The following is an 11,725-nucleotide window of genomic DNA, read 5'->3' as shown; positions in this document are numbered from 1 at the left end:
AAGAAGAAGAAGAAGAAGAAGAAGAAGAAGAAGAAGAAGAAGAAGAAGAAGAAGAAGAAGAAGATTATTATTCTCCCTGATTGCACTGTTGTGACCTAGTCTGGAAATTTTTTCTCTCGGTACCTGCCTGTGATCCTGAGTTCTTAATCTATCCTGGGGACATTTCATCATCCTTGTCTATTGGAACTTTGGTTTCCCATAACCAGTGCCTTCTGCCTAGTGGGAGACCAGGTCTCTGCGAGCATTCTGAGGATGGCTGCATATGGAGATCAGAACTTACATTTCTTAAAATGCTTTGGGTCTTTCCTTATGTCTGACTGATAGTAGAATAGGCACAGGAATCAGCACTGGGAGAGATACTCCCCAGAATCATATCTTTCATAGCTCACTGGCAATGGTATCATGGTTTCTACACTGTAGGACAGTTGATGGCTAGTTTACTGGTTACTGGGAGCTGCTGAACAGGAAAGTTTTTCCCAGTGTGTAAACAGTTTAGCTGATTTGGTGAATTAATATTTAAAATGACATATTTTTAAGCTTTTCCAAATCTTTAACTTAATTATTCTATCCACTGAGAGTAGAACATAATGTACGCTTTCAAACTAAGTGATCAGCTGGATGGTGGTGGTCTGTGACTTTAATCCCAGCACTCAGGTGGCAAAGGCAAATGAATCTTTAGAGGTCCACCTGGTCTACAGAGTGAGTTCCAGGACAGCCAGGCCTACAGACAAACCCTGTCTCGGGAAAACAAACAAACACTAAGTTGTAAGTATAAAAGTTACATATATACATTCAAAGAATTGAACCATGTCTACTATACCACTCTATGCCTATGATAAAAGTTATATTACAAGCCATAAACAAAAGTATATGAGTGTTGTTCAACCATATGATGACCCTTGGGAAAATACAAAGCTATATGAATGAATTCATCTACCATTTCATATGATGATGTATTGATTATAGTTTAAAAGACCTTTAAAAAGAAAGGCTTTCTTGAAATTGGGTTCCACATATGCACTTATATCTACTTATAATTAAGATTTTGAGGTAGAGGGTTCTAGGCTTATGCAAACAGAGGCTTGGCCAGCAGCTCTGGGCTAACCTGGTTGGCACATAAGATAAAGACACAAGAACTAAAACGCCTATAATTGCATGGGACTCGGAAGATGGCTCAGCCGGCAAAATGGTCACCACACAAACAAGTGGACCTGAATTCAGTAACTAGCTCCCAGATGAAACAAGCCAGGCACAGAGACCAGACAGGCCTAAGCCAGATGGGGTCGCAATACTGAGAGGGGAAGTAGACACAAGGCTTCATCCCTAACCCAGAAGCTATCCCCAGTTCATAAGTGCTCACAAAAGAAAAGCTATTTCTCTCCCAGAAGTCAGTGGTTGTACAAACTCACCTTAGGCAGGCCCCATACCCAGCAGTAGATGCCAACACAAACTAAACTCAGTTGTATGTTTGGAGGATTCTGTTTTTGCCTTGCTATACTTTGTTTTGGCATTTTTTTTTCCATTTTACCTTATAGATTTTTTGCTTGTATATTACAGTTTCCAATTTTGTTTTGATGGGTTTTCTCTGTGTGAAAATGTGTATGTCTCAGAGTCTATGTGTTTCTTATGCATTTTCTTTGGCTCTTTTGTTTGCTTGCTTTGAACTGGTTTGTATTATTATTATCATCATCATCATCAACATTATCTTCTACATGCGTGTTTATATTCTAATGAGAGACAGAAAGGGTGGAATTTGGGTGAGCGGCTAAGAGGGAAAGATCTGGGAGGAGTTGGCGGAGGGGACACTGTAATGAGAATATACTGTATTTATAAAATCTTACTTCGATTAAGAAAACAAGCAAAACAGTGCCTGTAAAGCAGGCACTGGGAAGGAGAGGGAAGGATTCTTGGTGTTTGATGCCCACTCATTCTAACCAAATTAGATACTTCCAGGCTCTGTGAAGACATAAAGTGACAGAGGACACCTGACATTGACCTCTGGACTCTATATTCATGTGCACACTAGCGAGCACACGTGCGCCACACACTCACACATACACACACACACAATTATGAAAATAACAATGTCGATCAATGGTGTAACCTCAATTTGAATCAGCATAGCGAGATTTCCACTCCCAATATCAGATTAAGGGTTTGTAATGTTCATTGAATGCCCGGCCTATGTGTCTCACTGAACATCTCATTTAGGAAAGCCCTAGAAACATTAGCACATGAGGACAAACATTTCCAGCGTAAATATTTGTAGAAAAAGAGCTGAAAGTAAAAAGGTCAGTGTACTTTTGCTTTTCCATAGCCATCTAAGTGTATGTCTAAATATATCTAAATGGAACATAAGAGGGGATGTTCACATATATAGTCTTAAATATTTAGAGGAAAAGATACAGTCAGGAACACCATGAAGGATGTATGTGTGAACTTGTATCTCTGCCAATATTCACAAACCCGAGCATCTTGTACTGTGCTTAACTAGGACTGACATTGTCCAGGCACCGGACGACCACGCTAATACTGCTTTGTTTCCAAGGAAAGATTTTATAAAGATCTCCTTTATTATAAAGCTCGATCTTAATGAGAGGGAATGTTAAATAACTTTTAGCCAGAAAGGCAAAGTATTTTTATTCTTAGATGATTTTTCAAGAATGTGTGGGCTTTTCAACACTTACCCAAAGAATTCCTAGCTCAGTTTCTGATTTAAAAATTAATCCAGCTTTCTTATTTCATATGCAGAATAAAATTTTCCATGACAAAATACTATCACAGGATCACATCAAAGAAATGTGTATTCGGGGTAGGAGCATTCCACCTCAAATTCCAGAGACCACTAGTGTCACTTAGTTTGAGGCATCAAGCCATCAAAGAGGATCTGCTTGTGTCTGTTTCCCACAGTGCCAAAATCAACTATAAGAGCAAGTGCTAGCAAGCACTGGTCACTCAGTGCCTCCTATGAGGGTCACACAGCAATGGTCATTTACCAGCAAGTGCATAATTACCTTGAAAGTTTGATAGTAATTCTGTGGCAGTTAAAAAAAAATGGTTACCATAGGCTCATAGAGAGTGGCACTATTAGGAGGTGTGTGGCCTAATTGGAGGAAGTGTGTCACTTCATAGATGGTCTTTGAGGTTTCAAATGCCCAAGCCAGGCCCAGTGTCATTGTCTCTTCTTGTTGCCTGCAAATCCAGATATGGAACTCTCAGATACACACCCAGCACCATGTTTACCTCTGTGCTGCCATGTTCCCGCCATGATGATAATGGACTAAATGTCTAAAGCCAGCCTCAATTAAATGTTTGTAAAAGGTGCTGTGATCATGGCATCTATTCATACCAATAAAATCCTAACTAAGGCAAATACCAATCCCTCATCCTCACAAACTATATTTAATAGATGTATGTTTTATAAACTACTACATGATCAGTGAAGAGAACTGACGTTTCATTCTTTAACCTGACAGATGCCGTTATAAAGAGAGTTAAATCTTACTTATTTCAAAATTTAAAGAGCTTCTAAGAGCTTCCAATAGTCTCATGTACGCAATGGACCTATAGGATATGATTTTTAAGTGTTTATGTTTGTCTATATTGTGCATGGCTATCTTTCCTGCACATGTGCCTGTGCAGCTTTTGTGTACTGAGCCAGAGGAGGCCAGGGGAGAGGGATGGATCCCCTGAGACTGCTGTCACGCAGTTGTGAGCTGCCACATGAGTCCAGGTGAGTCCTCTGAAAGAACAGCCAGCAATGAACCATCTTCCCAGCCTCCACAGTATGATTTTAATATATAGCATTATAATGTTTATCTAGTGTTCAATAAATGGCTCAGCATGTAAAGTATTTGTCACCAAGTTGGATGAGCCAAGTTTGGTCCTGGGGGCTTACAAGGTAGAATGAAAGAATCAAGACTTTCAGGTTGTCCTCTGGCCTTAACATGTGTACTCTCGAATGCACACACATACTCATACACACCAAAAAATGTAATTAAAGTTTTGGTATTTATCCTTCCTACAGACTTTTTTTTTTTTTAAACAAAAAAGTCACACTTCACCCAACATTATTGATGCTTCTGCTTGGGGAATCCTACAAACTATAGTCTCAGTTAGGTTGTGTGTGTTTATGAGTGTGTGTGTGTGTGTGTGTGTGTGTGTGTGTGTGTGTGTGTGTAGGGTGGATGTACCAGATACAATCAGGGAGAGGATCCATGCCATGATGCATTTGTTTCCAGTTTATAACAAATTAGCATAAATATTAAGTGGTGTAAGGCACCAAAGTACATCTTACGGCTGTGTACGGTAGAAGCTGGACACATGCTTTACTCTTAGCTATGCTAAAATCAAGGGTTTGACAGGACTATCCCTGCTAGCTCCAGGAAGGTTCTGCTCCTCGCCTTTTCCCGTTCCATGGGCTTCATACATTCCTTGGCCCACTGCCCGTTTCCTCCATTGTCAAAGCCAGCAATATTGCATCCCTCTGATCATTCTTCTGTAGTTATGTTTTCCTCTGATCACAGCCAGGGAAAGCTTTCAGCTTTTAAAGATTCATTTTAAAGATTCATGTGATTAGATTAGTTCCACTTGGCCAGGCCTGAATAATCTCCCCATGTCAGCATCTGCAGAGTCCCCCTTTTCCATGTAAGGTAACATAATCATGGATTCTGGAAACTGGGGTATTTTGAGCATTGATGGGTGGGGCATTATTTCACCTACCACATATGGGTTGGTAAGAATACCTTGAGAGTTCTGGCCAGCAGACAAGGTCAAGGACTAAGAAAGAAAGATCACTGGCACTTGCCCTTTCTCAATGATTTCCTATAATGTAATAGTACTGAGGAAATCAAAACCACTGTCTGAGTAAGAAATGTGGAATAAACCAAGTTTATGTTTATCAACATCAAGACTTAGCTATGTCCTTATGAAGGAAGGACATTTGTCTAGGAACGAGATACTCCCCAGTCACAGCCTGCTGGCCCTTGAGTAGCAGGGATCAATTCTATAGGTTATAGTCATAACGGTGTTACTGTTAGGGGTGTATCTATCCTTATTTGTCATTATCAAAGGAACTATTTATTCATTGTTTCTTATGATGTAGTGCTAAGTATCCGGATTTCCCAGTAAGAAAATTAAGTGGGTTTAGTTTCCTTGTTTTTGTTTTTCTTGACAATGTCTCATTATGTGGCCCAAGCTAGACTGGAACTCGAGGCACTTCCTCTCCCTTAGCACCCCAAGTGCTAACGTTACAAGCATGAGCCACCATACCCAGTTGAAATGGAGAATTTTAGTTAATTTCTTGTTTGTACGTGTATGTTGGTTGAAGATTGAGGCCAGGACCATTTGATGCAAGGCGTATACACAACCACGGACCTATCTACCTTCTCTGCAGGTAACGTTTTATAGTTATATTACTTAAAAGATTTACCTTCACCAAACCAGTAAATTGTACACATCTGACTCCACAGCCAGAGCTCTTTTCTTTTTATGCTTCACTAACCATTTATATTGAAAAATACCAAATTCAGGGCAAGACACTCTCATTAATACTAATTTCTACCACATCTTTTATGTATCTACAATACATATGTAAGGAAAAGTCTTTGCCACCTTACATCCTGAAAATGTAAAACAAGTGAGGAAATGAAAGAGTCAGCAACTGTAGTGGTAAAGGTGGAGTCTGACAGTTTTCTCCTCCCTGTGGGAGTCCAGGGAAGGGAAATGCATAAGATAAAGAAAATAATTCACAGACTCATTTAGAGACATCTAAAGAACTGGATGCATGGTTAGGAGCCAGGGTGTTCAAAGCGAATAAAGAAGACATGGGAACTCAAGGACACACACTGTAGGGCAGCAATGAGTATGTCTCTGTCTCAGACAATGCTCCTGGGCTGTATCACCCATCATTAACAGGAGGAACCTGAGTTCTTCAGCCAGTGAAGGTAGTGCTGGGACATGAACGTAGAACACAAGCCTTCTTAGCCACAGGGATGACGCAACGAGAACCTAAGTCATATCCTAGCATTATATCCAGCTTCAAATATGGCTCTTACCTGTGAGTGATTAAAGAATGACTTTAACATGAAGGACTTCAGTTTCTTTATCTTGGTGGAAGTCAAAAGTAATACTAATTCCAAAGGACCATTATAAGGGCTAAGAGATATGCTACATGAAAAAGAATCTGAGAATAATAATCACACGGTACATTTCAGTTGGGGCTATTATCCATTCTTTTATGCTTACTTACTTCACAAAACTTGAGTCTTGTCTTTCAGGAAGAATTTTATTGACTACTTCCGAGGCTCACATCAGTGATGATTTGTATGCCCACAAGCCCTACATTCAATTTACATCTTTTACAGCAAGGTGTGGTTGATGCTACTAAACATTATTTTCTTCTAAAAGGTGGTGTCATGCCTGTCCAGAGACCTGGGGCCTGACACCACTTGAAACTTGCTAATCACATCTGGTTTAGCTTTAGACATTTTCTGGGATTTTGCCAGCAGCTACGACATTTTAATGGCTACAATAAACCTCAAAGCCTCATCAAATCTTTGCTGTATGTGTGAAAATTATGTCCTCCTCAATTAAACATTCAATCTGGGTTCACACCAAGGCCTTATGGAAAGGGAGGTGAAACTGAATGGGAACTAGAGATGAAACGGACCGCCTTGATCCTCGTCATCTCGCCAGATGCTATTTTAGAAGAAAAAGAAATTCATTAGAGAAGCCAGGCTCTGTGTTTTCTTTAAATATTTACTGGGTACCTTTCATGTGTTAGAAACACTGGCATCTCTAAAGATTAGCAGGGCATTTTTGTTTAAATATTCAATGTGTGTGGGGTGGAGGGTGGCGTTCCCTCCTTGGTGTTCCTGGGACTTCATGTGTCTGGGGTGGGGGGATGTACAGTTTAGGGAAGGGAAACAACCCAGGTGATGTTCAGTCTTTCTTCTGAAAGCTGGTTTGCTAGCTCCAGAAGCTCCTGTAGGTCCTTGGAGTGACTGAGGAGAGTGTCAGTGGAGATGCAGAGGCCAAAGTGGCACTCAGCAGCATCCCTAGACAAAGTGAGGTGCCCTGGGAAACCTGCCTGTCTACTCTCCTGCCATGCCTTTGCTATTAAACATCAAGCTCCTATAGTCAAGAACAGCCATGAGGACACCTAGGGAGATAGCCCCTGGCAGGAGAGGGTAAAATCAAACAGAGGTCAAGTTTCTTCTCAAACATCTATGAAGGATCAGGCCAAGGGACAAAGAGAGGGGCCTAAGAATTGACTCTAAGGGATGGCCTATATCTTGGATCCCTATTCTGTACTACAGGACATTTGCTGCTATCTGTGAGAGTCCCCTGCCTCCTAAGTCTATCCCTGAAGAAGTACAGAGAAGACTCTGTGTGATTGCTTACTTACTCTGTTTTATTACAATACAAATTGAGCTAGTTTCAGAGATAAGAGATAAAGCTGTGAGGTCCTTAACAACAACAACAACAACAACAACAACAACAACAACAACAACAAAAAAACAACAACGTTCACATATAAGATCCCTGTATGAAGGGTCTGCTTGGTTGAATTCATTCTCTCAGCAACATCAATAGTGGGAGTGGGTGTGGGGAAGAATCAGAATGCTCCTTTAAGAATAATTCACAATGTTAAAAAGATTAACTTGTAACCACTATCTGTACTTGAACAAGTTCTATGCCCAAAGTAGAAATAAATAACTCCCCCTGTTCCTAGGGGCACATTGCTCCCACTTTGCTTCCATGGCCAGGCAGGTCTCAAATGGAAGAGTGGAGTACTGAAGCACTCTTTCACAATAAACATTTTTTTAATGTTTATTTTATGTTTTAGTGCAAAAATATTCCTGGTTGAAGCTCTTCATTTCCTCAAGCTTTCCTTCTGGCACTGGGAGGAGGGTCCATTTCCACATTAACACACTCCCTAGAGTCTCCATTAGTTCCCAACAGTGCCAAGGCTAGTATTTATATTCCTGGACAAAAAAGATGTCTCCACAGTGAAGACACAGGATGCAAGAGATGCCAATGGAAAATCCCTGCCCAAGAGACACATACTTTCACCTTCTAAAAAGCCACACACAAAAAAGAAAGAAAGAAAGGAAGAAAGAAAGAGAGAGAAAGAGAGAGAGAGGAAGGAAGGAGGAAGGAAGGAAGGAAGGAAGGAAGGAAGGAAGGAAGGAAGGAAGGAAGGAAGAAAAAAAAAGAAAGAAAAAGAAAAGGCAGCTTTTGGGTTTTTGGATTCCACCATCTAAAATGCACATTTAACTGAAATAGAACATATAATGTGGGGTTTTTTATCTAAAGAGTTGTATCAAAAATAAATACAGAGTTATAGTACATAGGCATATGTGACAAGCACATATCTTTCTATATTCACATATATGTCATGTATTTATAAACATATATATGTGTGTATCTATAGTAAAATAAGCTTAGAATATATATGATGTGTTATTTTATAGGTCTGATCAAAGCAGAAGACATGTGCCTCTGACTACAATTTTCTTAAGTCTCAACTTTCTCATGTCTAAAATGGCATTAATATAATTCCAGCTTATCATGGTTGTTCCAAGAATGATATAAGAAAACGGTATGCTTGCAACAAGAACCCATTTATTAAAGCTGTAACTACAGACTATTGGAAGAAGGAAGATATGGAGTTGGGGAATGGGAAGGGAAAGTGCTTGCCTTGTAAGTATAAGGACTCAAGGTTGAATCCCAGAACCCAGTTAGTATGGTGGTGAGCACTTGAAATCCTAGGATGGCCAGGTGGAGGGTGAGCAGACTTCTGGCACTTGTTTGTAAACCAGCATAGTCTACATGGTGAGTTCTAGGCCAGTGAGAGAGAGATCATGGCTCCAGGACGAAACAAAAGACTAAATCAAGATGAGCTATGCCCAAGAGTAGTCGACCCCACAGTTGACTGGCCTCCACACACACACACACACCCATGAACACCTGCCAATCCCTCCAAACACAAACAGATGAGCATACAGGAGTAAAGGACGATGCGCTAAGACACAGAGAGATCAAATGATCAATGGCTAAATCAGAGGAATGCATGGATTTACTGCATGCAAGTACTGCCCAGGGAAGGAAGGTTCTCTGCTGGCCACAGAAGCCCATGAGGGATCTCCATCCCATCCACTCCATGAGCCAGCCATCAGATAAAACTGTTTTTAAGAAGTCACCCTTGCAATGATCGCAACAGTCCCCATTACCTTCTAGTTGACGCTTCAGTTTTCTCAAATCCTTTACGAGGTCTTCAAATTTGACTTGGGAGGCCAGGAAGAAATCCTGTGGTTCAGGCAGTGGGAAAACACTTTTGTCCGTTCCAGCTTCCTAAAAGACAGGATAAGCAACAGAACATTCTACTTCCCACTTGGTGCTTTAGTTGACACTCCAAAGCATCAGTGAGAAAAAAAAATTAAGTTCAGTCACATGGTTAAATAGGAATCATGGTACAGCTAAACCAGGACCCTGTACTTTGAAGCTTTTGACTCCATTATGGTATATCTTTTTGGTCTTCCTGGCAGTGAGACTAGCTATGGTGCTGGCTTGGGCTGCATTTTGATCTTACCTTAAGAGTGCAAGAAGAAACTGTCAGTTGTATTCTAATCTATTTCTCTCTATTCCCATGGAAAGAGACAGGGCAAACACATGAAAGCACTTTCACTGAAAGTCCCTATTTGAGTTACACATGCTAGCAATTACATAACTCATCTTAGGGTGCGCCTGTGGGTGTGCGCTGGATAAGAAGGCACTGAATGGATAAGAAGGCACTGAATGGGAGCTGCCCCTCCTTCCTTTACTCGTCCTTTCTGCTATGATGAATGTGTGCACGAATCTGACTTATGTGTGTGCAAAGTGCATCTAACTGCTGTTGGCTTATTTTAGGAGGTATCTGCAGTGGGTATGGTTGGGTATAATTCTGACAAGGTCCACAGCCTTATCTGATGGACCATCTGAGCTGTGAATTATCTTAAGAGACAAACACTTCAGGCATACTGAAACCTAACGGGAGCCTTAAATATCTTCTGCAGCCTAGGCCGTTTTCTCCTGAGTTGTTTTATATGAGCTCTATCTTGCATATCTTAGACAGCCTTCACTTGCTTCTCTGTCTGCACACACTACTTTGCCAGCTGCCCTTCACATTCCATCTTTCCTAGTGCCATTAGGAGTAACTCCAAATGCCAAAACTGCTTTACAAGGCACTTTATGATCTGGCCTCTGTCTATAGTACCAGCTTCAGATCTACCTTCCCCCCAACTTCAAGTCCTACTCCCAAGCCTTCCTGAAACAAAGAGAGTGAGTCTCTTGCCCCTAGGCCTTTACTTACTTACAAAGATGTTCTTTTTCATCTCCCTAGAATTTCCTCATGGCTCCTTCTTCATACCCATCTTTCAAGTCTTAACACAAATAGTACTTCCTCAAAGATTTCTAGGACCTCCTCAAATTGGGTATTTCTCTGTGTTATCTAAGAGTGTCTGATCCTATCATCGTAGCACTTATTGCTATTAATTTAGAATGTTTAGCTTTAGATTGTATGTCTGATGTGTCACTGGACTATAAACACATCAGTGGTAAGGACTTTGTCTTACACTTGGTATAGTATATAATATCTGACATATCAATAAATGGTTTTGGTTGGTAGGCACCACAGCAGACAGTTCATGAAATATTGTTCTGTAAAGTCAGAAAGTTTACCATAAGATGCCTATTTTAATTAATGTGTGTGTGTGTGTGTGTGTGTGTGTGTATTTAGCTTTCGAGAATTTCATACATGTTTAAAGTGTCAAATCTACTCCCCATTCTTATGCTCCTTAAAATTTTCCCCTTTCCCCGACAACCTCTTTTCTCTTCCAACTTTTTATGTTTTCTTTTAACAATACTGAGTCCACTTAGTACTGTCTTGTATGCAAAAGGATGTAGGATCATCTACTAGAGCATAGATAGGTTCCCAGTGGCTTTATCCCTGAAGAAGTGCCTTGTCATTAAATGGTGGCACTTGCTGAGCTCCTCCACCATCTATCCACATTGGGATCTGAGCTGCCTTGATCTTGTGCAGGTCTTCTGCACGTGGTGTGATATAGAAGTCCTGTTTAGAGCCGACTACTCCACAGTACCAGATGTGTACTTTATGGCTATGTTTTTCTATAGTTTCAGGGATTTCCTAGACTCTTACCCTTTCTCTAAGTCAGCAATTCTCAACCTGTGGGTCACAACCCCTTTGGAGATTGAATGACCCTTTCACAGGGGTTGATTAAGATCATCCAAAAACACAGATATTTATGATTTATAACTGTGGCAAAAGTACAGTTATGAAGTAGCAACATAAATAATTTCATGGTTGAGGGATCACTACAACATGAAGAACTGTACTAAAGGGTCGCAGCATTAGGAAGGTTGAGAACCACTACTCTAAGTCTGTCAGGTTCATTTGGATGTCGGGGGAAGGTAGCTCTCCTTATTTTATCAGTACTATATCTATCCATATTTGTCAATCTTCCTATACTTATTTTTATACTTGAAAAACAGCTGGAACATTGTGAATGTCAAGTCTGAATACGAAGTGAAAAGCCATCTAAGGCACTCACGGAGACCCACACTGGAGGAATTTGGGTATAATAATCCCTAAGCTGTGTGTGTCTGACTCCACTATAGCTTGTTTTTCTTGTCAGGTGGAAAAAGAGAAAATGCTGGTGATGAG

At 40.6% G+C, this 11,725-nt stretch overlaps 1 protein-coding gene across 12 annotated transcripts in view; it reads right to left on the bottom strand.

Annotated features, from left to right (window-relative positions):
* The window catches only part of Fmn1 (formin 1), a 370,679-nt gene that overhangs the window by 103,227 nt on the left and 255,727 nt on the right, over positions 1-11,725 (bottom strand). For all 12 annotated transcript variants that reach the window (XM_031371363.1, XM_031371365.1, XM_031371369.1 and 9 more), the window contains one exon: positions 9,237-9,357. In XM_031371363.1, coding sequence (XP_031227223.1) covers positions 9,237-9,357 — 121 coding nt within the window. The remainder of the gene's footprint in view (positions 1-9,236; positions 9,358-11,725) is intronic.

Source organism: Mastomys coucha, unplaced genomic scaffold (assembly GCF_008632895.1).
Source record: "Mastomys coucha isolate ucsf_1 unplaced genomic scaffold, UCSF_Mcou_1 pScaffold15, whole genome shotgun sequence".
NCBI lineage: Eukaryota > Metazoa > Chordata > Mammalia > Rodentia > Muridae > Mastomys > Mastomys coucha.
The sequence above is the reverse complement of the archived record's forward strand: the minus strand, read 5'-3'. Positions and strand labels throughout refer to the sequence as shown.